This window comes from Melospiza melodia, chromosome 3 (genome assembly GCF_035770615.1).
Source record: "Melospiza melodia melodia isolate bMelMel2 chromosome 3, bMelMel2.pri, whole genome shotgun sequence".
Taxonomy (NCBI): Eukaryota; Metazoa; Chordata; class Aves; order Passeriformes; family Passerellidae; genus Melospiza; species Melospiza melodia.
In genome coordinates this window covers 110,455,997-110,483,843 of record NC_086196.1, presented here as the reverse complement: position 1 = coordinate 110,483,843, position 27,847 = coordinate 110,455,997, and the positions used below count along the sequence as shown (strand labels likewise).

At 48.0% G+C, this 27,847-nt stretch overlaps 1 protein-coding gene across 2 annotated transcripts in view; it reads right to left on the bottom strand.

The window, feature by feature from the left end:
- Positions 1 to 4,346: 4,346 nt before the first annotated feature.
- STUM (stum, mechanosensory transduction mediator homolog) overlaps positions 4,347 to 27,847 on the bottom strand; it is a 48,315-nt gene continuing 24,814 nt past the window's right edge. The window contains exons 2-4 of one of the 2 annotated variants that reach the window (XM_063152590.1): positions 18,877 to 19,056; positions 8,657 to 9,603; positions 4,347 to 6,312 (exon numbers count right to left, since the gene is read on the bottom strand). In XM_063152590.1, coding sequence (XP_063008660.1) covers positions 9,569 to 9,603; positions 18,877 to 19,056 — 215 coding nt within the window. In that variant the 3' untranslated portion in view covers positions 4,347 to 6,312; positions 8,657 to 9,568. The remainder of the gene's footprint in view (positions 6,313 to 8,656; positions 9,604 to 18,876; positions 19,057 to 27,847) is intronic. The other variant, XM_063152589.1, reaches the window with a different exon arrangement.

The following is a 27,847-nucleotide window of genomic DNA, read 5'->3' as shown; positions in this document are numbered from 1 at the left end:
ATCTCTTCCCTCATCCTGGGACCTCTGTGCACACCACCACATTTGGTGTCCTGTGTGAGGAACACTGCCACAGGGATTTACTGCTCTGGGGGCTGTTGTTGCTTTTATAAAGTCAGGTGTTCTCTGTCCAGCTGTCTCAGCAGTTCCTGCTGCTCTGCAGGATGGAACTGTGCTTCCACCCTGGAACAGCCAGAGAGCACAGGAGAGCTCCTGCTGCCTCTTAGAAGAGAAAGCTCATGGAGGAGGCTGTGGAGTGAATCCAATCTGGGACAGCTCTGGAGGAAACTGAGAAATTTTGGGAGCCCAGCAGCTCATCCCACTTCTAGCACTGTTGCACTGCCTGCCTGGGGCTGGTTTGTTGGGACTTTGTGCTTCCTACCATTTATTTGGTGTGTATTAACAATGTCAGACCTGCAAGATCTGGGGCCAGCTCCCCCCTGTCCACATTGCCCGGTGCCAGGGTGTCCAAACACACCTTCCCTAGTGTAGAAACCTAAGACTTGAAACCACCAGGACAAAAAGAAATAGAGGCACAAGGTTATTTACTCAAACACCTGACCAGAACCAGGAAACCAAATCAAATACTTTAATTTCTAGTGACTGACCTCTGTGTCAGAAGGGGCTTTTGCTCCAAGATGGTTTACATGCTGCTTTCCATGGCAGGAACCCCAGAACTTCTGCAGGGACACACACACACACACAGATCTGCTTCTCTTGTAGGTGTGGGGTTGGCTCAGAGAAGGGAATGTGAGAAGAAAAAGCAGCAGGAGTCTGTAGTAGCAAGATGAGATGCTACAGATATATTTCCCCCTTTGCAAAAGATCTGTGGCTAAAAAAAACATTTCCCACTGGCAGCGTGGTGTCTTTTTCTGGTGCTGAATTCATGTTTCATCTCTTTTTATGCCTCCAGAACAGCGAGGGGAGATGGCAGGACCCGTGGGTGGGCTCTGAGGGGTGCCACGTGCTCCCTCCCACCCTTCACCAGCCCCAGGCAGGCGCTGCAAACGTGCCCTGATGGCACTGCCACGTTCTGCACGTGCCCACCTGCTTTTCCCATGGGAAATGGCTCTGCAGGAAGGCTCACAGGCCCTCTGGGTTACAGGGTGTGGAAAGTGCACATTATATGGCTCTATGCAGATATTTACTCTATGTATTTCGTTGTGTTGATTAGTAGTGCTGCATTAACATTTTAATAATATGATAAATATAGTCTTGTAGTTAAAAGATAATGTTTGTAGTTAAAATAGGAACTATGTAACTGGGATATTTTTTAAAGAAAGGAATGAGGTACTCTCACCAGATAGCAGCCACAGGACACCTAAATCTTTTAGAGAAAAAGAATTTATTGTTCTCTTATCAGAAGAAATGAACTTCTTCCTGCCTGGCTAAGGATCGAAGGCACCTTAGGATTCAGAGGAAGAAGCTGATGATGACCAGACAGAATCCTGTGTTTGAATGGAATTTATGCATCATGTATGAGGTGTATGAATATACAACAGGCTGTTGCTTTTAAGGGTTAATCCTCTGTCAACGTGGGTCCTTTCTCGGGCTGATTTTGCCCAGAAAGAAGCACCCAAACTGTCCATAACTCTTTGTTTTTATTGTCTCATATTGTCCTCATCCAAATTGTCCAAATTTTTATTAGTCTAATTATATTACTATTTATATAACCATTTTATTACTATTAAACTTTTACAATTTTAAAAACAACTGATTGGCTTTTTTCACACAGGGGAATCATTAAGCATCAGAGGATGTCTCTTGAGCATTTGTGAGCCTCAGTGCTGCTGCCCAGGGAGCATCCCCAAGGCAGGTTGGTACCATCCTGTCCTTTGAACCCATTGTATCCTTTGGCACAGGTGAGACAGGCAGTGACAGTGGCTGCTCTGGTGGGACAGGCAGTGACAGTGGCTGTTTTTGGTGGGACAGGCAGTGAGAGTGGGTGTTTTTGCTGGGACAGGCAGTGAGAGTGGGTGTTTTTGGTGGGACAGGCAGTGAGAGTGGGTATTTTTGGTGGGACAGGCAGTGACAGCGGCTGCTGTGGTGGGACAGGCAGTGACAGTGGGTGTTTTTGGTGGGACAGGCAGTGACAGTGGCTGTTTTTGGTGGGACAGGCAGTGACAGTGGCTGCTCTGGTGGGACAGGCAGTGAGAGTGGCTGTTTTTGGTGGGACAGGCAGTGACAGTGGCTGTTTTTGCTGGGACAGGCAGTGAGAGTGGGTGTTTTTGGTGGGACAGGCAGTGAGAGTGGGTATTTTTGGTGGTACAGGCAGTGAGAGTGGGTGTTTTTGGTGGGACGGGCAGTGACAGTGGCTGCCTGCTTCCAGCAGGGCAGGTTGCAGCATTCTGAGAGTGCCAGAGCACCCCCATGCTGTCTCTGCAGGGACAGTGGCTCCTAATCCCTGTGCTGCCCACCCAGCAGCATGTGGGCCTTCGAATAAGCAGAATTTAAGGCTGGGATTTGGCACTCATCTGGCTGGCCTGAAGCCAAGGCCTGTCCCTTAAAAACCCACAACTTCCTTCACACTTCTGGCAGTGCAATGCTTGGTGTGCCCCAGACATGAGCATACACTCCTGCCAGCCTTGCAGCTCACATCCTCTTCCACAGGCTTGCAGTTTTCCTGTGGAAACAAGCTCTGAAATAGCCTGTAATTATAATATTGCCTCCTAGGATCAGGTGCTACCTTCTCATAGCTGCATGTGGATCTGAATGTGTATTTGTACTGCATGACTTTGAGGTTTAGAGATAGTACATGCATATCTTGCAGTAACTCTCCTCTGCACAGACATTATTTTTTTTTTAATGGTTGCTCAGGCTAGTTTGAGCAGAATACAGTTGAAATTATGCCTTTCTAAATGTGTATCTCTAAATGATCCAATATCCAGGTGGTGTATTTCCATGTCTCTGCATGGTGAGAGCTGCTGGTGGGCAGACCCTGGGTCTCTTCAAGCCAGGACTGACCCCAGCCCTCCTGCACAAGCTGCCTTTGCCCCACCAGTGTAACAGCTGCCAACAGCCCAAACTCTCCCAGATGGCCTCATGCAAAGCCCACCTGCTTACACTGATTGCTATGGAGCCTGCAGGAGCTCACAGCTGCTCCCCATCACCCTGGGAGTGCTGTTGGTGCTGTGGCTGCAGCCATGGGGGCTCCCAGCAAGAGCTGCTGCAGGGCTGGATGGATCCCAGAAGTGTAGAGCAGCTGGAAGGAGGTGAGCTGCTCTGGGGAGGTTGCAAGTGGAGAGGGAGGGAATGGTCCCTGTTGTGTGGTCGTTGCTGGAAAGGGACTTTCCTTGGAGTCACCACTGTGTGCTGCACAGAGCAAGGGCTGGGCTCTGCTCTTGTTTTGGGGGGTGAGCCAGCTCTCCCCTGAAGTCAGGGTGAGCTGTGTGCTGGCTGTGGGCCTCCCTTGGGAAGAGATGGGTGCCCAGAAATGTGGCATGGAGGTTTTCCCTGTGTCTCCACCAAGCTCCAGTTTTTGGCTTTGCTTTTGTGTGGTTTATTACTGATCTTCCTCCTCCCATTCTGAAATGGTTCCATTAGCAGGGTGCTAAAGAAATCTCTCTGAGATAATTATCCCAGCTCTCTCCAGTGTGTGTGCCACGTGCTGGTGTGTCTACATGAGTGTATTAATAGTATCCCACTACTCTGTGTCAGTGTTCATCCCAAAGTGCTTCCCCTGCAGAGGGCTGGAGAGAAACACACAGCCAGGGGAAGGAGCTTCTGCCTCACCTCCCAGAGCCCTCAGAGCCAGGGGGTGAGAGAAGATCCTTCTTGCTGGCCTTGCACCAACTCTTGATTTTGGCCCCTTGATCCAGGTGGGATGTCCCATGTGTTTCCCTGCCCACAGTGGCTTTGGGGAGGAGCAGAGCAGTGGTGTTTGTGGCTTTGTACATCACGGGAGGAGCATGGGGTGTGGATGGATGGCTGAAGTGTGCAGGTTTTCTAAGAAGCTGCCACCTGCTCAGGTGTCTGTGGCCAATCCCCTGGCAGCACGTGGGCTGTTCTCTCACAGGGAGCAGGGATAATGCACCTGGAGTCACGTTAAAATGTTCAGATTGTGAACAAAACCCTGTCAAGAAGGATTGCTGGTAGGCATGTGCACAGGGCAACACAGGGTGGCTTTCCCCCCTCCCTTGTCTCTGTTCCAGAGGTTCCTCACCAGCCTTCTACTCCTCTGGAAGGTTCTAGTTGTGAATTCCTTAAGGAAGTCCTGGGCCCTGCCTCCTCTCCTCAGGGGCTGTGGGTGTGGGCTGGTGTCTCCATCACCTCACTGGTAGGAGAGAATGAGAACCCATTTGGAATCAGGGGTGATGGAGTTTCTCCAGGTGACACAAAGAGACTCCACATTTCATTCCAGCTGTCCAGCAATAGAATATATTTAACTTTAAAAAAAAATATCCACAGTATCAAAACACAAGAAGTCACAATCCAACACTCAGTGATATAAACAAGCATACAAATGGTCCTCTGCAACCCCTCAGTCTGGCCTCCAGTACCCAAAGGAAAGGTGGGCTCACCAGCAAGGTGCAAACAGCACAGGTGGGCAGGCCCCTGCTCCCTCCTTGCTAAGGTGGAAAATCTGAGCTCCCCATGCATGGCCAGAACCACAGAGCACACAGACCTGAGCCAGCAATCCCCTTCCCAGCCTTGGGAGCAGTCCTTGTGCCAGGGTGGGTGGGTGCAGGAGGGGTGTGGGCCAGGGTGGGATCACTGCTGGGTGTCTGGGGGAGCACTGCCATCACCTCCAGCAGGGCTGGCACAGGGGAGCCCCTGTTTTGATCCCAAGCCAAAATGTGCCATTCCCTTCTACCTGCCTGTTGAAAGCATTCTCAGGGCTGGAAGATGGATTGAGATGCTCTGGCCTTTGCCATTCTTAGAGCCTGAACAAAACCTTCACTTCCCATTCACTGCACCATTCCAGCAGTGGGGACAGGGTGTTGTTGCTTCCCTCTGGCCACTTGGGTGGGTGCAAGAGAAGCAGGACTTGACTTTTAGCCTGGCTTAGGTATTTATACAGATACAAGAGGAGGAAGGATGGGTTGTGGTTAGCATGAGCTCTGGTGGGATTCACTCTGATGAACCCTGCTTCAGATGGTGCCACTGTGTCCTGGGGTTTTGCACCATGCTGCTCCCACAGGGGGATGGGAATGCTGAGTGCCAGTTTGGGAAATAAATTTCAGCACTGCTTCAAAGTGCATTGTGTGTGTGAGCATGAAGCAAAGCCAGCTGGGAAATACAGGGCTGTGTTGCCTCACCGTGGTTGGCACGCATGTGGGAGAAGACATTGCTTTTACCTGGGAGGAATGTCAGACCTAGCCAGGGTCTCCTTGTGCCTGGGGTTTGGATGTCAAGGAACTCTTGGTGGTGTCTTGCAGTGGATGCAGTTTGGGCTGGGCAGCAATAAAAGGCATCCTGGCTGGAGCGTGTGCATGTGTGTGAGCTGCAGGGTCAGCCCAGAACAAGCAGAAGGCAAGGAATAAATCAGCCCTCTGGAGAATACTGGGACTGGGAGCTTCACCTTCCTGCCCACAGAGCTCAGCACAACACTCACAGCAAGAGTGAAGGGCAATTTCCAGCACCACTGGAAGGTCTTTAATAAAATGTGTGCCAGTCAATGCACACAGGGAGGGACATGTAGCTTTGTGTCTTGGGCAGCAGGAGTGTGGCACAAATGGAGTCCCCTCTCACATCTGACTCTCCTCACCCATGGCTGTGTGTGCCAAAGCACCTTTTCCATGGTAAATGTGGATTTGGCATCACCAATGAACTTGGAAAAATGGTGCTGTGCCTTGCAGTGCAATGGTTGGGCTCACCCAGGGTGAAGCTGTTTTCTCACTGGCTTGGTTCCTCCCTGGAGTTACTTTCCAATGAGTAGTAAATCAGCCCAGCTGGGTTCAAGTACCAAGAAGCTATTTCATTAAAGCCCTTTTTTGTTTTGGTTGTTGGTTAGTTTTTGTTTGTTTTGTTTTGTTTTGTTTTGTTTTTGAGAAAACTGCATAATCAGAAAGGAGCAGCAGAAAAATTCTGTGTTGCTGGCAGATGGGGGTGCAGCAACTGCATTTATTCTTCATTACCCACGATCACTCTTTAGCTGTAAAACTCGCATGTCAAACATCTACATGTACAAAGCAGCTGATGGTGCTGGGATAGCTGGGGGCCATGCACTTGGGACCAGAGGAGAGGCTCTGGCTGTGCCCTCTGGCTGTGCTGGTTTGCAGCTGGTCACAGCTCCCACAGGAGATGGAGGGAGGTGTTGTCCCCTCTGCAGTGCTTCAGGAGGTGGTGTGAAAACGCTGGGTGGTTAATTTTACCCTAAAGAAAAAAAAAAGTAATTGTTGATAGGGGAAAGCTCCAGATTTTCACTCGTAGCTGTGTCTTCACAGCGTGGCTGTTCTTGTCAGTGGGCACCAGACAGGCCCCTCCAGATGCCCACAGCACTCTGACCTCTTGTGAGAGGAGGAAAACCAAGTCATAGTGGAGGGTGTGGTAGCAAAGATGGGAAGAGCAGAACGCCCTGGTGAGCACAGCCCTGCCCTGGCCTCAGTCTCTGAGCTCCCACTGCTTGCCATGGGGACACCTGAAGCCAGGGTGAGGAGCTCACCTGTGGCATTCACATTCTCTGAAAAATCCCTTCACTCAGGATTTTTCTCCTGGGAAGCTGAGAAGCCTCAGAGAAAAGGAAAACAATTCTTATCTCATTTGCTTCTCCTGTGTTTTGCTCATGTAGAATGTGTTTGGAGATTGTTTACCCACAGGTGATTTGTTTTCACTCTTTGGCCAATTGGGGCCAAGCTGTGTTGGGACTCTGGAAAGAGTCACGAGTTTTCATTATTATCTCTTTAGCATTCAGTAAGTATCCTTTCTGTATTCTTTAGTATAGTATAGTATTCTTTAATATAATATAGTATTATAAAGTGATAAATCAGCCTTCTGAGAGCATGGAGTCAGATGTATCATTCCTGCCTTCCTTAGGGCATTCCCTGAAAATACAATACTCACCATTGCCTGGGAGCAGGCTGTTGCTCACACCTGGGCTGGGGGGAGCTTGGCAGTGCCAGTTTTATTCAGGAATTTATCATTTTTATTACTACCACAGGACAGCCTTGGGGAAAATGCAATTTGATGTTTGCTGCCTGGTAGCAAGGCCAATCTATAAAGTGGCTCCTGTCCTAAAGCTGAGAGTGGGAAACTGTCTGCTTCTAATTAAAATCAATTAAGCAGGAAAAAATAAGGCTTTTTGTCCTGGGTGACATTTGGCAGATTTCAGAGCCTCTGAAGTGGTGCATTGAGTGTTTTCTTGGCTTCAACGATTCAGTAAGAAGGTGAAAGATAAAAAGAAATTTTACATAACAAAACCTGAAAGTAAATTATAAATCCCACACCTCATGTGTGCAGTGCTCGGACTCCTTCATGCAATAAATGCAGGCAGCACCCACACCTAACCAAAGTGATGCTCTCAAAGACCTGCAGCCATCCCAGGGAGGGCAGCATTTCCATTCAATCCTTTCCCAGCCAATCCAATTCTCTCACCCTCACTAGAGCAGAGACAGACAGCACCAAGTGTGGCCCAGAAGGTCAGCAAAACCCTGGTGCTGCTGATGAGGAGCTTATTCTGTCCCTTTTTGTTCCCAGGGGACCTTTTGTGCAGGTGCTGGGTCTCTGGGATGGGGCATCTGCTGCTGATCTGACTGACATCTGATGCCACAGGGGATGTGACTTTTGGCACTTTAGGCCCAGTGAAAATATCAGCTTGTTTATTCCTCCCCAGCCTGAGGCTTCTTGGGCTGCCTGTCCACTACACATTTAAATCCACCTTCTAAAAGTGAACCCAACTTCACAGGCACCAGAAGAATTTGTTCTTAAGCCACACTTGCTGCTGCTATTCCAAAGGCTTTGCCTGGTTCCTTTTATCCATGGCCTGTTATCCCTGTCTGCAGGGGCTCCTGCACACCCATCCTGACACCACAGCACAACTGACTTGATGCTTAGGCAGTGTTTGGTGTTTGCACTTGACCCAGCCATTCTGCTTTGGCAAAGGTGAGGGGTAACCATTGCTCTGTGTCATTGCACGTGCTGCAGCTGAGCAGCCAAGTGGCTTGGGTGGCTTCAGGGCCAGTTATAAACCTCAAAAAATAGAGTTCTCACTGATGACAGCAGCAGCTTGTGAAGGTGTTTTCCAGATGTGCTACAGATTCCCCATTTGCTGCTGGTTAGAATCTTGTTTACTCCTTTTTTTCCCAGGTGGAAAATGGAGGAACAGAGATGGTCTGTCTCACAGGGCAGGCTGAAGCTCAGTGCTGTAACACCTGTACAGCCACAGCACAGCTGCAGATGCACAGCACAGGCCACTCCCTGAACCAGTCCCTTTGGTAGAAATGGACAAAGACACTTGAAATTGTTGAATGTTGTGAGCAGAAATCCTTTTGGCCATCGCTGTGGCAGTGCTACTCTTGAGGAGCTCATCCCCTGGCTTTAGTGCAGGTCCCAGATGGCTCTTGGCTTTTCACCACTGACCTGCTTGGTTGGTTTTCTCCAGCTGAGAAATGAAACCATGAAATCACAGCCCCACCCCCTTTGGCCATGGGCCTTCCAACCACAACAGCTCCCAAGCACCTGTCTAGTACCACGTGGAGATCCTGGAGTTTTGGATACTTACCTGGGCAAGCAGAGCTGGGCTGCTGCTTCAGCCAGGAGCACTCGTCGTGCTCTGAGGGGATCCATTTCCAAAGCATGGAGACACTGCCAGCAAGTCCCTTCCAGGGGCAGGAAAAGTTCTTTGGCTCCCCCAGTATTGTTTTATATGAGAGGCTTTGGGCAGTACTTGCTGCCCTAGAGGCGAGGTGCTGCAGGACACCAGTCCTGTGCTAGGAAAAGTGTCCCCTGGGCTGGTGGCAGCTCTGGTCCTTGCATGGTGGCAGCGGGTGGAAGCAGGGGATGGCCCTGGTCACATCAGCAGTACAATAGGATTTACAGCAAGCACGTTTCTCAAGACATCTGCAGGGACAGAGCTTCAGTGAACATCTTACATACACAGGCAGCAGAGGGGGCTGGGTTGGACCCCCCAATGCTGCAAAGCAGTCACAGATGGACTCTCGGGGCAGGAAGGAAGTACCACTGGTTTGCTTTTATATCCTGTACGTGTATCTATGAACAGCTCCTTGGCATTTGATGTTCACAACCAGCAAGCACAAAAAGAAGGCAGAACATCTTCAGCGACATCCCCCTGGGAGCAGAGTGAAGGCAGGATCTCTCCCTGCCTTGGTTCAGCTGCCCACCCAGGTGCCACCTTTGCCAAGGTTGTGTCCTTGTCCTGGCACCCTCGTCCTCCTGGTGGGCTGGGACCAGTGCAAGCCAAGCCGTGCTCGCCTCATCTCGGCTGCTCGAGGCGTCAGTGCAAGTCTGCGCCGGCCGCTCTGCATCTCCGCTCCGCTGGACGGGCACGGGCAGACACAGGGAGACAAAACAAAGGGACAAGAAGAGAGACAAAGGGTAATGAAAAGGTCCGTGGCCCAGAGGCTGCCAGAGGAAATCTCTCACCGCGTTTCTCTGACCACACTTGTCCCAGCCACTAGAGCTGCTGTGGGATCCCCTGCTCCTTGTAGCCTGTGAGGAGGGAGGGGAAGGGAACATGATTAGAGTTTGTAGGAAAGGCATTTTGTGCTGTTCTTATGAGCCAGTGAAGGCTTCCTAAAGATAAGGAAAGCCCCATATCTCTCTCGAGGAAGACACCAAGGCTGTCCCCATGACAATGTGATGAAGGAGAGAAAGTTAAAAGATACAGACTTTAGCTGGCCCACAGAATGATGTGGTTCCTTGTTCGCCTATTGAGAACTTTGTTTCTTATGACCAGTGGACAGTGAATATTAAGTAAATGTAAATATCTTGAAAAACTATAAAAGCAACATGTTGCTATAATGAATCTCTCTTTTACATCTTTCTGGTGGAGTCTTCATGTTTTGCACCGTGTTGTGCTCTACAACAACAAGAGTTAATTCCAAATGAGGACCCTGGGTGAGCCTGGTTTACCAGGAGTGGCAAAAACCCCTTGGGAGAACAGAGGGGCTGCCACATTGTCCCTCGTGGCCAGGCTGCCCAGAGCAGCCCCTGCTCTGCTTTAGCCAAGAGCTGCCTGGTGCTGCTCCTTCCTGGGCACAGCCATGTGGGTGCTGGCAGCCAGCCCTGCTGCTCTGGCACCCGCCTGCCCTCAGCCTGGCACAGGCACCGCTGCTTGAAGGGATTGTAAGAGCACAGCAGGTACCACTGGTCACCAATTCCAGTTTTTATGGAGTGTGTTTTCCTGCGGTGCAGGGGAAATGGATGCCCTTGTATCCTGCTCCAGAGACACGGCTGTTCCCAAGCACTGCCCTGGTAGGTCGTGCATCCACACTTATCTCTCCTTGGGATCTTCTTGAGTTTGAGCCTCATCCTCCCAGAGCACTGGTGGGTAGGAGGAGGTTGGTTTCCTCTGTAAGAGCCTAAATGAGAGATATAGGCCTCCAGGGGCTCTCCAAAATGCAGTTTATTCCATCCAATATTTACAGCAGCCCAGGGAGGTGGGTGACAGAGCTGTGCCTACAGCTGTCAGCTCCAGCTGCAGGCAGCCCTGGAGACCCTGAGTTTAGGTTACATTGCATTATATACTTTTCTTTGCTGAGCATCTTAATAGAGTAGAACCAATCTATAGCTTAACTTTTATCTATAGCCTACCATAACTACTGTAATTACCATATTCATGTTACTGTTCTCCAATCACTAAAAGTTAGTACATTATAGTTTAAGCTAGAAGTTGTTTTTCAATTTTCTTGCAGTGGAAAATTCTGAGACCTTTTTTCTACTTGAAACATTTGCTGACTTGTTTGCCTGTGCTATCTTCCTGCTTGGTAAAAACTTCATCTTGTTTGAAGCAAGTTTATCCTTTGCTCTAAATCATAAAAACCCCTTCTAACTAACAGACCCTTTGCCTCCTTGGTTGTCTAGTAAGACTGGCTCTGCAATTCTTTTCTTCTATATCAAACTTGCTTCCATCTCTATTCCTTCTTATAATATATAATATATATATATATGTATCCCTCTATATATCTGCCAAGATATATATAATCTGTGAGACTTTTTTGTCAAACTTTCATCCTTCCCAACATGCCTCTATCCATCTTTGTGTTCCCCTGCTGGCTTTTGCTGACAGCACTTCCCAGTTTGTGCTGCAGTTTGCACAGGTGAGCAAACACCTCTTGGAGGAGGAGGGCAATGCCTTGACTCACAGGCTGGAGTGTCAAACACAGATCTTGGGATGCCTGTAATGATGTTCTCACTGCCTGGTTCTGCACTTGCTTTGCTCCAGCCCTGCAGAATTACAGGTGGTTTTGTTAGGGCACAGCAGCCATCCAGTGGGCCTGGAGGAAACCAGTCTTTTCAGCAGCAAAACCAAGGAAACTGCCAGGATCCCTGTTCCTTCACACCCTTTCCTTTTCCTGTGGCCATGAGGTTTGATGCACTTCCCAACCAAGACAGCAAAGCCCTTGTGTTGCAGCCACAGGGATGTTCCAAGGGCTCCAGCGGCCTGTCCTGCTGCTTGTCACAGCTCCTTGGGCTCCTGGGGCCCCAGATTATTCACTGTTCTGCACACACATTTGCAGGCTGCAAATCCCACAGGGGACAGCTTCATCCCCTGGCAGGGCTAGGGAAGGGCAATAGGAGAGCACTTGCAGCTCCTGTGCTGGTACAGGATGAGGAGAAAAATACTGGATTTTTAAATGCCATCCTAAACAGTTGCAATGACTGCACCAGAAGCTTTCCCCACTTCCCTTTCAAGAGAAGCTTGTTATTCTCACTTTATCAATGCAAAAAAAATCTCCTGATTAAAGAAGCCAACTGCCCTTACTTGCAGTGCCTGCCACAGTGAGTATCTTTCAACTAAAAAACTTTTCTTAATCTGGATGGGGTTTTTTTCTTAGCTTAAATAACATAAGTAGCCTGTCATTTTTATATTTTGAATTTCAAAGTCTGAAATTTTATATCTCAGAAGAATGCTTAACTTTTCAAACACTTTTCCATTTATGCTTTGTAATATTCTTTCTAACCCTTATGTTAGGCTTTTTAAAGTCCCTTACAAAAACTGAACATAAAATACCAGCAGGTGCCAGAACCCCTATCTTTAATGGACTTTTTGCTGAACTAAGAATTGACTCCAGGGAATGAACTTTGCTGTACTTTGGAAAAAACCCACACATTTTCCCAGGTTTGGCAGCCTGGACCTCCTGCTGCCAAACATGCACAAGGGACAGAATAATGACACTTAACTGAATTTCTGCCTATTGTGTGCAGCTGAACAGAAAGACTCTCATCTCTTTCAAACAGCTTTTTCTAGGGGGCAAAATGATGATTTCACATGCATTTATGTTTTAAGTGTGAGTCAGCTCTGAAGGCAAGGTGAGCTGGCTGGAAACTTGTAATTTGAGCTTGTCTATGGCATTGGTTTAATTTGTTTAGGGAGAAGAGTTTAAAAAAACCAAACAACCAACCCTATGGACCAGAAAGGTGAGACCTGCCTTAAACTTTAGCTAAAGGAAGTTTACTTGTACAGCCATGCTTTTTATTGAGATATAAGGAAATTAAGATTGAGAAATCCTTTCAGTCTGGCTGTCACTGTTGAAATTGTCTGGAGGGAAGTGACAGTGGCTAACCCTGTCTCTTTACATGACCATAAGCCAAAAAAATATGACCTGTCCTATGCTGAACTTGTTTATTACAATACTTCAGCCTTAACTTATCAAATAGTTTATATATGAAAATAGTTATTGCATTTCTTGCACAGGACTAGCTGTTCTGTGTGAAGCAGGTTTACATTAATGTGCCTGCACTGCAATAAATCTGAGGTACAGTTCTACAGAACAGACAGCTCTGGGTTCAGGATTAAGTGGGCCTGTGCACCAAGTCAATGATTTAATCAAGTTTACTTGAAATTGCACTTCTCCTGTAAAGCACTGCAGGTAGGATTGAGGTAAAGGGAACCCAGTCTGTTTAGCTGGGTCCTTCTGGGACTGGGTTCATGCAGAGGGGGCCTTCAGGATGCTCTCCATGCTGAAACAGGTTCCTGCTCTGCTCCAAGGGCACCCTTGGGCCATCCCCAGGGGCAGTTCAATGCTGTGTGAGGATTCCCAGCATCCCTGGGGCTGTGCAGCCACAGGACAGACACAGACACAGTGGACACACACATGTAAAGGCTGCACTTGGGCTGGGAGTGGGAAGCACTGGCCAAAGTGAATTCCAGGTGTCCTGCCTGCTGCTCTCCATGGGAAACTGCCTCAGAGCATGAGGAGGAGGAAGAACAGAAACAAACTTACCTTGTGAGACTTTGATGGTGAACAAAAGGAGGCAAAGGAACATGAAAGAAAGAGAGAGGGAGAAATGTAACTGTAGACGATATATCTGAAACACATGGAAAACCAGAAGAGAATGAACAAACTGAGGCTGCAGAGTAAACAGAGAACAGCTGCTCTACCCTCAGACATTCACACCAGGGCTAAACATTTCTTTAAATCCTCGTACTTGAAGTGGATCACTTCATTTGGGACTCTTGTTTAAAGAAGATGGGAATCCTCATCTGCTTTTCCAGCCCCAGGCAGAACAGGCTGGATGGGCTAACACCTCTGAGCAATGCTCCCAATGCTCTCTCCTCTGTGTCATTGGCATTTCATGGCTGTGACTGAAGGGGAGCCACTGAAGGAAGGCATCAAACAAGACATCACAGTGTAGCAAAGGGCTCATGGCATACCATTCACACTCCCAGAGGTGGGAAAACTACACCTCTGAAGAGTTTTTGGCAGCTTGCCTGCTCAGTTTGCTTGTGCCCACAGGTAGCTCACAACCACAGCACGCCTCGGCCTGTCTGGGTGCTGCAAACACTGGGGCTATTTAACATTCCTACAATGTTTTAAGAACTTGCCCCACTGCTGCATTTGGTAAGAAACTGCAAAAAAGGATATTTTAACTGCTCCCCTCAGGCCTAGTTTGGGGGACAGCTCTTTTTTGATTTTTTTTTAAGTGTAGTAAGTCCAAGCAGGCAACATAGCCTTGGATTTTCTTCATCTTATGAAGGGTTACTGGTTGGTTTGTGGTCCCATTTCCTAGCCAGGAGAGCAGTGTTACCTGCCCCAGGGCCCTGCTGAGCAGAGAGGCTCAGGGATGCCTTCCCTTGGAGCCTGAGCATATAGCAACTGTGCAATCATCTGCTGCTGCTTCTGGCAGGGTCTGAACAGAGTAATTAGCAAAGGAGTGATGGGGATAGCATGGTTACAGGTGAGTTCTCACTGCTGGCTGGCAATCAGCCCTGAGAGTCAGCCAAAGTCTCCATCCAGTGAACCCAAAGCAATGGTGCAGCCAAGCACATCGTTCATTCAGAGCTGAGAGCTGAGGGAGGGCTTCCTTCAGAAACCAGGGCTTCCTTCAGAAACCAGCCTTGACTTCTTGGCTGCATCCAGCAGAGGCAAAACAGTGCCTGGACAAACAGTCCCTGACTTGTGTCCCCTGTGCCACGTCAGTGTGACATTACTGTGTTATTTCTCTGGCCTTTCTGTCTCAGAGCCTTTTACACCCGGCTCTGAGCAGGCAGGGACTTCCTGGAAAGTTCGTTCTGCACAGTGGGCTGATGAAGGTGTGGGCTGGGGACAAGGTGTGCCTGGAGCCAAGGGAGCTGTGCCTGGAAAGCCTTAGGAGGTTGTTTTGCAGTTGGCTTTGGCCAGCTCATTAGCTGTGCTTTGCCTCAGCCCTGTGCATCCTCCCCGCAGAGCTGGCGAGGGGCTCCAGGAGAGCACACTGCAGCAGGGCTGCCCAGCCCTTCTTTGGCAGGAGAATTAAGTGCTCCCTACTTCTACCTTTGCCTTCAGAGAGCAGCTACTACAGCAGAGGACAGTTCCCAAAGCCATCTGGCTGCTTGAAGAAGGTATCTCTGGTGTCCAGTGGGGCCAGCTGGCAGCTCGTTTAAATTAGCAGAGAAATGCCCTGTGCTGTGGTGCTGCCAAAAGTAATTAAGTGTGACAGCAAAACTGCATTCAGTTATCTTCCTTCTGGGATATTATTCTGATAAAGGGCACCCTAGAGGAGATGAGGGTTGGGCAGGACCCCCAGGTCAGTCAGTCTCTTGCTGTGTCCCACCCTGTCCCTGACAGACATGGGTCTACCCACTCTTGGAGTCTTCCAGGGACAGAGAGAGCAGATCCTGCCATGCCACCTCTGCAGCATTTTGACCTTACTGGAGGAAAAACGTCCTCTAATTTCCACACAAATCCTTCCTGGTGTTATTCATGTCTGTCTTAGGCTGAACTGCTGCCCTCTCACATTTACTTGTCCACTGAACACCTTAATCATCAGCATGCTTACTGTCTGCCATAGCTCTCTGGACTCTCTCCAGGTTTTCCACTTGAAGTACAGCCTCACCACAGCTTTATGCATGCAGAGAAAGGTGATGGGATCAGAGAAAATCCTACAAGCCCTGCTCCCATGTGCCTGTGTGGTGTTCATTCCCTCTACAGCAATGTGCTGCTTGTGACTCACTGCAGCCACCACGTCCTTCCCTGAAAAACAAATAGTTCCCTAGTGTGTATTTATGCAGTTGATTAGTCCTGGGCTTGTCCCCACTGAGTAGCACTTTCTGTTTCCAGACCATTTCTTTGGATCTGGGCACTGCCCTCACTGTGCCTGCCAGGTGTGGCTGGGGAGCCTCTTCTCCAGCCCATCCTCAAGCCACAAATGAAAATACTGAGCAGAGCTGCATTCAGGAGGGACCTTTCCACACACCTCTCTTTATCTCTTCCCAGGTCAGGAAAATCCATTTAGAGGAAAGTCCTCAAGTGCATTTTCACGCAGGCCACGTCCCCCTGGCTCGCTGGTAGGAATGCTGTGTGAGACGGGGTCAGCATCTGAAGGTTAGGAGGGATGGCTGACTGCTGCCACCTCACACAAAATTAATTCCTCTGCCATCCAAGGGAATCCAGCCAGTCTGACACAGCTCACTCTGGACAGACCCACGGTGATTTTGTGGCGGTGATTTTTATTTTCTAAATGCGTGCGAGTCACTTACTTGATTACTTCTTCCAGGAACTGAAGCATACCTGATCGGACTGTAATTCTTCTCCTTTTTCCCTCATTGAGGACTGTATGCCATTATCCTCAGAGCAGACTCCCCCTTTCCATGCCTGGGAAATAGCACTAGAAGATGAAAAGCTGGAAGGAGCTGTTCAAAAGGCACATGGATGTGGCACTTGGGGAACACGGCTCAGTGGAGGACATGATGGTGATGGCTTAAGACTTGGACTCAGTGATTCTGGAGGTTTTTTCCAATCTCAATGATTTTATGATTATGTTGTTCTAACTCCCTCCCAAGTCTCTACCAGCTAACAGAGAGGCAGGCCCAGGGACAGGGAGCCAGGTGAAATGGCTCCATCCCTTGGGGAAAGCCTGAGCAGAGTTCCTGGCCCTCAGCTGCTTCCAGACCACTCACCCTCCTCCTCACTGCTAGCCCTCACCAGCTTAGACAGGACCTGCTGTGTCCTGCCTCTAGCCCACCCAAATATCCTGGCACCCTCACAGGGACACATGGGATCAATAATTTCAGGGCAAGGGGACTTGAGGTGGGCAGTGTTTTCACACTTTTTCAACTATTTCCCATCTGCACCCAGATTCAAGTTGCAGTGGTGTACAGTTTCTCTTCAGTGCATCCAATGGTTTGCATGCAAACAAAACCCAACCAAAGCAAACTGGCACTGTTCTTAAATGAAATGTCTTATTTCTTGCATTAGAAACATGGTTTCCTTCTTAAGTTATTATTTTTTCTTTCAAATATGATAACAGGAACCAACCACTTTGGGTCTGTCTGATACAGGTAAGAGCAACCAGTCACTTCATTCTTTGTTTCAATTAAGGTTTTTCTTTTCTTCTCCATCAACCCAGAGCTGCTGCATTTAGCCACTACTTTCTCTGTGTGGCAAGTAAAATTAAAAGCAGCTATTTAATGAGATGGCAAGAAACTGCCAAGGGCTGCTGCTGGTAAAACATAAGAAATGTTGCCATTCTCTACTGGCACCAGAGGGATGAAATACTGCTGCTGTTCTTGGGCACCTCTTGACCTGAGCATACCCACCAGAAATTGTTCATCCATCCTCTGCCTCCCAAACTGGTGGAATCCAGCCAGGTGTGGGGAGGAGTGTTTTGGAGATACTTCCAAGCTGTTTCATTTTTCCCAACAGTGAAACTGGAGAAGACCCTCCCAGTAAGACCCTCCTTAGCACCAACCCCTCTAGCTGGAGAGCAGGGCTTTGGAGCAAAGCAAGGCACAGTTTCAGTGGTGGTTCTCTGTCAGGACAGATGTTTTCCTGGCTCTCCCAACATCTGGGCAGTGGAGTCCTGCCAGAGAGCAACCCACACACAGGGGTTGCCCCACAGAGGGAGAGCACAAGAGTTGATGGTGGTGAACTTCTGGCACTACACACAAATCTGGCAGGTTCTTGAAGACACATCACACATGTACACCAATTCACAATTTAGCCTCAGAAATGTACATTTGGGAGGAAACTTGGCAAGTGGTTTGCAGGATAAAGCAAAGAGCAGTACTGCCTTCATCCTGAGGAAAGCTTTTGCTTTGCACATGTTCACGTTTTTAATATCCATCTTTGCTCTGCATGGGGACTGCCTTCACTGAAGCTGGCTCAGAAATTAGCAGGTGGTTTGGTGAGAGGCTTTAACCCCTGGGTTTGGCAACTGAAAATGTGCACTGCTTTCCTGCCTTTTTTTTTTTTTTTTAATTCCATATTCATCCATTTTGTCCTTGGGAAGGTTTCTGGCAACTTCTCAAGATCCTCTCTCTCCCTCTGTCATGCAGCCACAGATGTCATCAGCAGAGATGACAAAGTGGAGCCTCTTCAAAGCAAAAGGCAAAAGCTGCCCATAAAATGGTCTCTGGGAGAAGGGCTTGCTTTGGGAACTGCCTGTCCTGTCAGCCTGGAAGGTCTCAGACCTGTTTGGTTTGAGGGCTTGCCCATCAGCCTCTGGAAAGGAGTGGGGTCTTGCAGATGCTACCAGCACCCTGAGCTCTGTGCTGCTTCTGGCTTTGGAGGTGAGATGAGGCTGTCACCTCCATCCCCTGGACCAGGATACAGGAGATATGGCACAACTTTCACACCAGTGAAAGCCTCTACCAGATGAAAGTTAAAGAGCCTGTCTTCGGGACTGGTAATATCTACTAACTCGTGGCTTAAATTACAAACATTTGAAAAAGGATTCTTCTTTCCTTGAACTAATGTTTTAGTCAACTCAAAGGGCGTATGGGATGTCGTTCTAGGAGCAGCAAAACACTTCTGGCTCAGCCTAAGAACTTGGTCTGAAACGTGAAAAACTACTCCAAAACAATGGGTAAATGTATCCTGGGGAAGAAGATGAGGGTCCAGAAGAGTCATCAGGGTTTTTCTGGGGACAGCTGGCCCTGGGAGCAGAACTGGCCTAGCAAGAAGGTCTCACTAACCCCAGATTTGCAGCCAGAGTTGTAAGGGAGAATGGGCTTTCTTGTTCAAATGGATGTGACCAGGTCAGAAGGGGCTCCAGACAGCAGAGTTCACAGCACTCCCCCTTCCTGCACATTTCATTTCATACAGGGAACTTCCTGACCCATGTGGGTGGCATGGGAGACTCTCCCAGAGATGTCACAGGGCCCTTCCCACTGCCTCCCAGCAGCTTCTCTGCCTACTGCGTTTCTCATGGACTTGCAGAGCCCATCCCATGGCTCTTCCTCCCTACACTGCAGCCCAGCTGCTCGCAGGGCCATCATCCGGGACACAGCACCATTGCCGTGGAGAGGAGCAGTCAGGAGGGTGATCCCACTGCACTTACTTGCCAGGATGACCATGTCCATGCCCCAGAATATGCTCATGATCCAGCCCACCATGACGATGGCCGTGAGGATCTGGATGAGGGCGGCGGCGATGTTGAGCCAGAAGACGCAGCACCGGTGCCGGTCGGGAAGGTCGGTGCGGGCGCCGCAGAGCACGGTGAAGGCCGACACGAACGTGCCTGGGGACACACAGCAGCACAGCAGCCCTGAGAGCCAGGCAGACCCCCTGAGAGCCATACAGAACCCCTGAGAACAGGCAGCACCCCTAAGAGAGAGCCAGGCTGCCCCTCATGCCCTCACAACACCGCCCTCCCCTCAGAGAGCCTCGCTTCCCGCGCTCGGAGAGCAAGGTGGGAAAAGCACTCCTTGGGTATAGCAAAATCATCATTGCCCCCAACGAAAGGAAATTATTGATGTCTGGCTGCTTAGCTTTGTGTGAAAAATTGGTATTTTATGGTTGACTTTTAGCAAATATTGAAAAAATTATGGCAAAAGACAAATCAAACCAGCTGATGCTATAGCAGGGCCCTGCCCACTTCTCCCATTCCCCAGGGCTTTCTAAATTTTTCGTTTTTACACTTCACAATAACAAAGAACAAATTTGTATTTTTTTTAAGGGCAGGGAAGTGAACAAAATGCTCAAGACTCAAATGAGAGTGGGGAAACTGTCCCCAGGGACTGGGGCTGCTGGGGGCTCCAACCCTGCACTGGCACAGGGAAGAGAGATGTGTTCCCCCAGCCTCTCACCCCTGGAACCACACAGAAAGGAGATGTGTGTAGCCATGATATTTTCTGAAAAAGCCTTTCCTTAGAATTTTTTCTCCGGAGAAGCTGAGAGGCCTCAGGAACAACATGTAGACAATGGTTATCTGCTGCTGTGGAATGCAACAGGTGGATCTGTGATTAGTCTCATAGAGTTGTTTCTAATTAATGGCCAATCACAGTCAGCTGGCTTGGACTCTCTGTCTGAGACACAAGCTTTTGTTATCATTCTTGCTTTTCTATTCTTCGCTAGCCTTCTGATGAAATCCTTTCTTCTATTCTTTTAGTATAGTTTTAATATAATATATATCATAAAATAATAAATCAAGCCTTCTGAAACATGGAGTCAGATCCATTTCTTCCCTCATCCTAAGACCCCTGTGAACACCATCACAGATGTGGGCAGCAGGAACCCTTCACCCCCTGCCCTGCTCAGGCTGGCTCTGGCAGACAGACAGACAGAGAGACAGACAGACACACACAAAAGGAGTGGCATTTTTGTACAATTTTTGCGCACCCAGTCACAGGCTGCTACCTGAGGGCGTGTTTTAACCAAGCAGAAGTAGTTAAACTTCTTAAAGTGCTAGAGCCAGGGGATCTGGTGTGGCAGCCCTTGGCTCTGCCTGAGACCAACTTACAAATCTTGCAACCACACTCCAAACTTCCCAAAATGTTTCAGATGAAGGAACTTGTTGATGCATGAAAATTAAAGCTGGAGAAAAAACCCAAAACCCTACACTTCAGCAGCCTTTCACAAAGATTCTTCTTCCTAAATTTATACTCTTGGACGAGGCAGATTTTTTACTTTTAGCTGCCATGTTGTGCTCATGGCTGGCTGAAACTCACAGCTCAGGGAAACCTTGTCTGTCCCACAGCCACCACGAAGAAATACACACTATGGGTAAGGAGCAGAAGAAGCAGTTCCTGGCTCCTCTAAAATATGAGCTGTTGGCCAGGGGGTTCAGGCACCTTTTCTAAGTATGGATTTCAACACCTCTTAGCATTATGAATTGTCTTTGAGTTTTTCTGAAACAAATACAGGATTGCTGAGTACCAAAGTGCAATGTTGATTGTATTGGATAACACAGTTCTGTGAAGTGCCTTCTTTCATCAGTATCTTGAATTAAAATGATGGTTTCTACAAAAACTGCCTTTTTCACCTCTTAAAGGATGGAAGCCTGCAAACAGCCTGAAAGATGTGAATGAATGAGCACTCAGTGCACATGAGTGCCTTGTTGAACTCAGGGAAGGTGGGAGGCCCTTGGTTGGACTGAAAACAGGGACAAAACACTCAGTTTACACCCTTGTAGTAAATCTTATCAGACCAAGAGAGCAGAACCATCTGGTTAGAAGCAAAATACCATTTTGTCCTGCACTGCCGGGGGGGTGGAAGAGAGAATCTCCTTCTTTGCTGCCTCTTCCTTAGTGGGTCACAAGGATAACAGGCAGCTGAGATGCCAAAATGCTAGGGAAGGCTGGCTACAGCCTATTTTTAATCCTGCCACCCTCTGCAACCTTCAATTCCAGCGTTTTCCTAGCACTCCACCAGCTCCTAAAACCCTGCTTGTCTTCCTGCTGCTGGCTGGATCCGATTTCTTATTTCACTCCATTCCCTGTGGCCCCTGCCAGAGCTGGGCACGGAGCAGGTGTGGAGGGGAGTGAGGGATGCTGCTGGGGCAGGGGGAACACAGCCCTGCAGCACAGGGACATGGGATTCTCGTGCCTCTTCTGCATGAGAACCACCCCTGGGCTTCCTCCAGCAGGGTTTCATCCCCAAATCCACAAAAACATAAGGCTCTGCAGAGAGGAAAGGGAAAGTCATTATAATGCCAAAGGATGTTGTGTGAGTCTCCCCATCGCTGTCTTTTGCTCTGTGGCATTGTCTTCCAAGTCTTTTTTGTCCCCTGTGTGGGATTATGTGACATCTCTGCCCTGCTTCACCCACCTTTTCTTTTTTCCTTTATAGTTTATCAAAGCAGAAGGAAGCCTGGAATATTTGCTTCCTGCAAGTGTTGTCTTCAAAATGACACTACAGCACTCTCTGAGATTAAATATGGATTGAGGCAAGATCAGAGGCTGGGTGTTTATGTTTTCCCATCAGGATGCAAAATCTTGCCAAATGGAAATGCCTGTCTCTTTTAAAAACGAAAATCTTCCCCTCTTGCCTAACCTTTAACTTTTCCAAGATGTGCTACAAAGAAAGGTCAAAAATGAGCAATAATTCTTAAACTCCAGCTTCAAATCCTTCCAGTGAAGCTTTTAAGATATTTAGAGCAAGGTGCTGAATTAGCCAATTAATGCCCTAAATACCACAGTGACTAAGCTAAAGTCTTGTCCCATTCAGAAAGGAATAAAGCATTTAAGTGTTCTCCTCTGGGCTGGGAATAGATACAGAAACTGGGATTAAAATCTCCTGAACCTTGACTTCTGATTCCTCTTCAGGCCACTTTCCTACTCACAGGAGCCAGTTCATTCTTCCAGTGTCAGTGCATTTTCTTTATTACTTATGATGAGCCAATCTTTGGGAGCTTGCTGGCATTTTTGAACACAAGACTTTGGCTGTGCCAGCAGGCAGAGGATGGAAGCTTTTTCCCTCTACTCCACACATGGTTGAGAATGTGAAGCAGGAGTAAGAGTCTTACATGCTTTTGCCAAAGCAGATGTTTTCTCCTTACTGGTTACACACTGCCAGATATGGAATTATTTGCATCTGGAAAGGGAGAGGTGGAGAAGAGGAGGAGGAAGGCAAGCGAGCTGTATCTGCCTCAGAGCTGGGGCACTGAACCATTTCCCTCCCTGACCATTCAAACACTTGAATCCCTACAGCCTGGAAATCCTAAACCTGGAATGCCAGCTGCTGGGGTGATGTTGGCCAAATAAATCAGCAGTCCAAAAAGGTCTCAGGCTGTGAGTGCAGCCAGCAATCACAAACCAGTAACTCCACAAGCAGACATAAACTGAGCACCCATGCAGTTGTGCCAATATAACATGAGTAAATTATAGCAAGCATTTATTCTATCTTCCCAATGGAAAACACCCAAACTGCAATGAGATCTGGGATTATTCTAAATCATTAATTGATACAGCCTCTTTGGGGACACAGGGGAGGTGATGGTGCAATGAAATCTGGGGTTATTCTAAATAGTGAATTAATAGAGCTTCTTTGGGGACACAGGGGAGGTGATGGAGATGTCCTGGTCTGGTTTTGATGAGTCTGTTTGTTCAGCCCCTTGGCTGAACTGTTCACCTGAAGGCAGCAAGGACCAGGGGCAGAGGGCTGGGTGGGAGCTGGGCATTGCTTTTCTGGAGCAGCTGGGAGGCAGAGGGTGCAGGCACCATGTGCAGCAAGGCTGTGAGGGGCTGTGACACCCATCCTGCTCTTCAAACTCGTCTCACCTGGGGCAGTGTCAGCCAGCTGGGGCACCCACATGGTGCTGGGATAGAAGAAGAACCCCTGGGAGCCTCTGCTTGCTTTGCCTGTCAGCACAATTGGGGTATTTTTAGACTACACCAGCCTGGTGCTTGTTTCTAGCAGTTTAACCCATTGAACACAAAGGGGATGTGTTATCTGCAGAACAACACAATTCAATGAAGGGGAAAAGGAGGGGGTTTGCCCTTTCTCTCCTCTCTGGTCCATTGCCATGCAGGATAAAGTCCCCTCTCTGATGTCTGCTGGTATCTTGGCAGCCACAGCCTTCCCAAGAGCATCACCTGCTGGTTCCTGGCCTCACAGCCTACAGAAAAATAGTATGAGAGGGATAGTTGGGGCTTTTCTCTTTTAGAGCAAAGTCTCACACCCTGGAAAGGGATCCCCTGGTTTCCTGTTGTTTGAGTCACTCATCCAGGGTGGAGAAAGGCATGAGATCAAGACCATGGCCTGTCCTGAGGAGTCTCCCCTGTGTTATCCCTGAGTGCAGAAGGGAATGTGTTATGGAATACCTTAAGCTGCAGGAGAGAAGTTTTTCCTCTGCTGTTTTTACAAGAAAGCCCATCCTGGGCACTCCTGCAAGAGCTTTAGTCAGACAGAGCTTGGCACATTTCATGTGGAGCACCAGCTGTGATGGCACCTTCTCAGGAACATCAGAAATGGGAGCCTGGTTGGAGCCAGAGGAAGATGGGACACTGATGGCCACAGTGGAAGTGCAAGTAACTTGAGCATGCAGACAGCTTAGTGGGCTTCCCACTGACTGCCAGGTACTGAGACTTCCCAGAAGAAAACATCTCTGAAGCAAGGAAATCACATCTGATGAGCTGGTACAGGTGGAGGAACAGCAGAAACCCAAATTACTGCAATCAGGGGCCACAGGTGGAGATAATGATGGTGATTTGATGATGATGATGATCCCAACCCTACAAAAGCCTGGGAGGAGGTGGGAGTATTCCTTCCTCAAAATCATTGAAGACATTCCCCTGTAGTGCTGGGAGTAAATAAGGCAGTGTTTTGGTGCCTCCTTTCCTGCTCCCAGAGAGGAAAACCAGGGATGCATCATTACTCAGGAGCAAAGCTGCAGGAAGCACACAGCTGGAGGTAAGTACAGGCAAAGATGGGAACAAAACTGGAGGTGTCTGTGGGAGCAGGGCTGTTGGATCATCACAGGGAGATGTAATTAATGAGTGTGTGCTTTGTGGGGATGAGCTGTGCCTGTATTGTGTCAGGGGAGCGCTCTGTGTGGGGACACGTCTGCTGCGCGCCTTTCAGTTTTCTTAAGTAAAATGATTATTAGCTGTCATTAAACAGTGCTGGCAGGTTTGTGAGGCAGATGTGCTGAAAATTCATGAGATGTGCAGGCTCTTGCTGGTGTGAGTCAGAAGAAGCTGCGCAGGAATGGTTATAAGGACTGCACTCCTTGCCTTGGTATGAATTGAATATAGTATCTATTGGTAAAGGCATCCTTGGCCCCCAGTGTCATGAACTTGTTTTTATACTCCAGTTAGAGCTCTAAAGAGTCATTTTGGGAGTGGAGGCCTATTGTCAATGCAACCCCAACGAGGGGAGAGAATGATGTATCTGACTCCATGTTCTCAGAAGGCTAATTTATTACTTTATTGCACTGTATTATATTAAGGAATACTATACTATACTAAAGAATACAGAAAAGATGCTTACTGAATGCTAAAAAGATAATAATGAAAATTAGTGACTCTTTCTGCAGTGTCCCAACACAGCTTGGCCCCAACTGGCCAATGAGTCAAAACAACTCACACCAGAATCCAATGAAACAATCACCTGTGGGTAAACAATCTCCAAACACATTCCACATGAGCACAACACAGGAGAAGCAAATGAGATAAGAATTGTGTTCCTTTTCTCTGAGGCTTCTCAGGTTCCCCGGAGAAAAATCCTGGGCGAAGGGATTTTTTCAGAGAATGTGAATGCCACACTTGGTCCCTCTTAGAATTAACAACCTGAATCCCACAGATTGAGATCTGCCAGGAGGGGACATGGTGACACCTTGGTGCAAATGCCAGGTCCCCTAGACAGCTGTGTGGGCAGGGACAGCAGGAGCCCAAGGGTGGGAGAGGAGTAAGGAAAGGAGCAGAGAGTGGAGGCAGCAAACGTGACAGAACCTAGATGTTGCCATGGAGAGCAGCTCATGAATTTTTCTTCCATGGCCTGCTATTAAAAATGTTTTGTTTAGATTCTGCCAGCACATTGTTTTTGTTTTCCCCTTCCACATCCGAAGGACATCCAGAGGGAGTTTTTGGCTCCCTCCATTCCCTTTGGCCTTGCTGTGGACAAAAATATACAGTGACAAGAGAGAGCTGGCAATCCTTGTCTCCACAGGGTTTGTTCCAAGTCCTGAGCCTGCAGAAGGCAGGCTGCGTATGGGATGAGCTCTCTGCTTTCCCTACGCATGTAGAAAATGACCAGCACATCCCAAAGCACCGTGTGCCCATGGCTGATCCCAGCTTTCCCAGCACCTGGCTGTAGCTCCAGCACTGAGCTCTGCATCTGTTTGTGATCAGGAGCTTTGTGTCATGTGGTCAGAGCACACTTGACAGTGTTTGTGTAGCTTCTACAGAAGGCAGCCCACGTGCAAGCAAGACAGCAGTGCCTTTGCATCAAAAATGAGATTTTTTTTCTCGTATTTAATGCTCTAGGAAAAGTTAACTCTTCCAAAATGCAGGGTTTTTTAAACTAAAACTTCAAAACTTGACTGCAACAAGCTTTCACAGACTTCCAAGGCTAAAAATACACAGCAAAATCTTAAATTACATGGGGGGGGGGGGGCTGTATGAAGGTGAAGTGACTTACTAAAGCTTAATTATACATGGACTGATCCAAATTATTTTTACTCTGCAGCACTGCAATGTTTTGAACATTTAAAAGCAACCACCCATAAATAGTGAGATTGAAGCACAGCTTGTTCCACTGCCAGACATTCCACAATCCTTGGGTGAAGTTTTCCAGTCCAGTCCTATGGTTTAATTCTGTTGACTTGATGCATAAAATTAAGGGTGTGCTTGAAGTATTTGAGACTGGAGAATTTCTGCTGAACAGCAAATGCAAGGCCCCAAATAATCCACGGTGGTGGAGCAAACCTAAGATTTCTGCCAGGACTTGCTGAATTATCTTTGCAAGCTGCACCTGCTTGATTCCCAGATTTTTAAATTTTTTTTTTCCTCCTTCTGGATAAATGATGTGGTCCCAGAACCACCAATGGCATTTTGCATCATGCTTTACAACAGTGTGAGCCACTGCAGAGAACATGTGGTGTCCCAGAAGTGGGGGGGAGTGTTGCTACAGGGACAGGAAATAGACATAGGGAATGGGAAAGCTGTAAAGAGTAATACCTACCACCTACAGCCAAGGAATATGAATTGCTGGAGATAGATAAGCTCATCAAAGTCCCTCAGAAGTGGATGACAGCCCATCTGCATGTCAGACAGGGAATGAAGAGCCAGGGAGGCTGAAGGAGCTGCCACTGGTTTCACGTTGTGAAAACAGCTGAGGCACTGCAGCCTCGCTCCTGCTCAGTGCTTGCTTTTTTTTTCTTTACTAATGGAATGGAGGGAAGATTTTTAATTAATTTACATCCTTATTAAGTGTACCAGCATTCAGAGAAATAATGCAACTGGCTTCCAATTATAACAAACATAAAGGAGAACAAAAGGCATGACTGCTGTTTACAGCACAGGGAGCTTTGCTGAGAGCTCATCTGACCCAAGTGGACTCATTCCTGCTGCTCTACAACTTTAAAAGCAATTTAAAAGGTCTTTTTTTTTTTTTTTTTAATGGAATCAGCTCTGCTGCTGGTTTCTCTGTCTGCTGCCATGCAGAACTTTCTGTATTTATATTGTCTATGATTAAACCAGGTACTTATCCCACCTTGTGTCCCCTTCTCCTGCTGGGAGCAGTGGTGTGGATGCTCTGCCATGGCTCTCATAGTCCCAGGCTGCTCTGCACCCACCCACTGCAGGAGCCTGGAACTTACATGGGAGAGGACCCAAGGAGACAGAAACAATCATCCACTAAGCCATCTCTTATTTTTAAGACTCTCTTTAAGACTCTGTTCCTATTCACAGAAATTAATTTTCTGTTTCCCTGGTGTACATCCAGAAACAAACATCAAGCCACTCTGTTTTGTGCTGTTGATACAGAAATAATTTGAATCTGGCTTTTCACCCAAACTTGACCAACCTGGAAGCTTCAACAGCAGAATGTCTGGGGAGAGCCCCTCCTCATTTCAGAGAGGCCATGAAGCCTCCTGTAAGAAAAGCTTTCTGGCTTTCTGATCCCTCCAGTTTCTAAAGGATGCTGGAAGTAAAATCTGTGTTGTCACTGTCATATTTTCTGAAAAATCCCTTTGCCAGGATTTCTTCTCCTGGGAAGCTGAGAAGCCTCAGAGAGGAATGAAAACAATAATTATCTGATTGCTTCTCCTGTGTTTTGCTGCTTTGGAATGTGGTCTGGAGATTGTTTATCCCACAGGTGGTTGTTTGATTGGTTTCATGTGAATTATTTGACTTAATGACCAATCACAGTCAGCTGTGTCAGGACTCTGGAAGCAGTCAGGAGTTTTCATGATCATTCTTTGCAACCTTCTGTCTGTATTCTTTCTCTAGTCTTTAGTGTAGTTTAGTATAGCATTATATAATATAATACTATAAAATAATAAATTAGCCTTCTAAGAACACGGATTCTCAACTCCTCCTTCGTCCTGGGGACCCAGCAAATACCACACTGTGTAACAGCAGAAGCAGAAT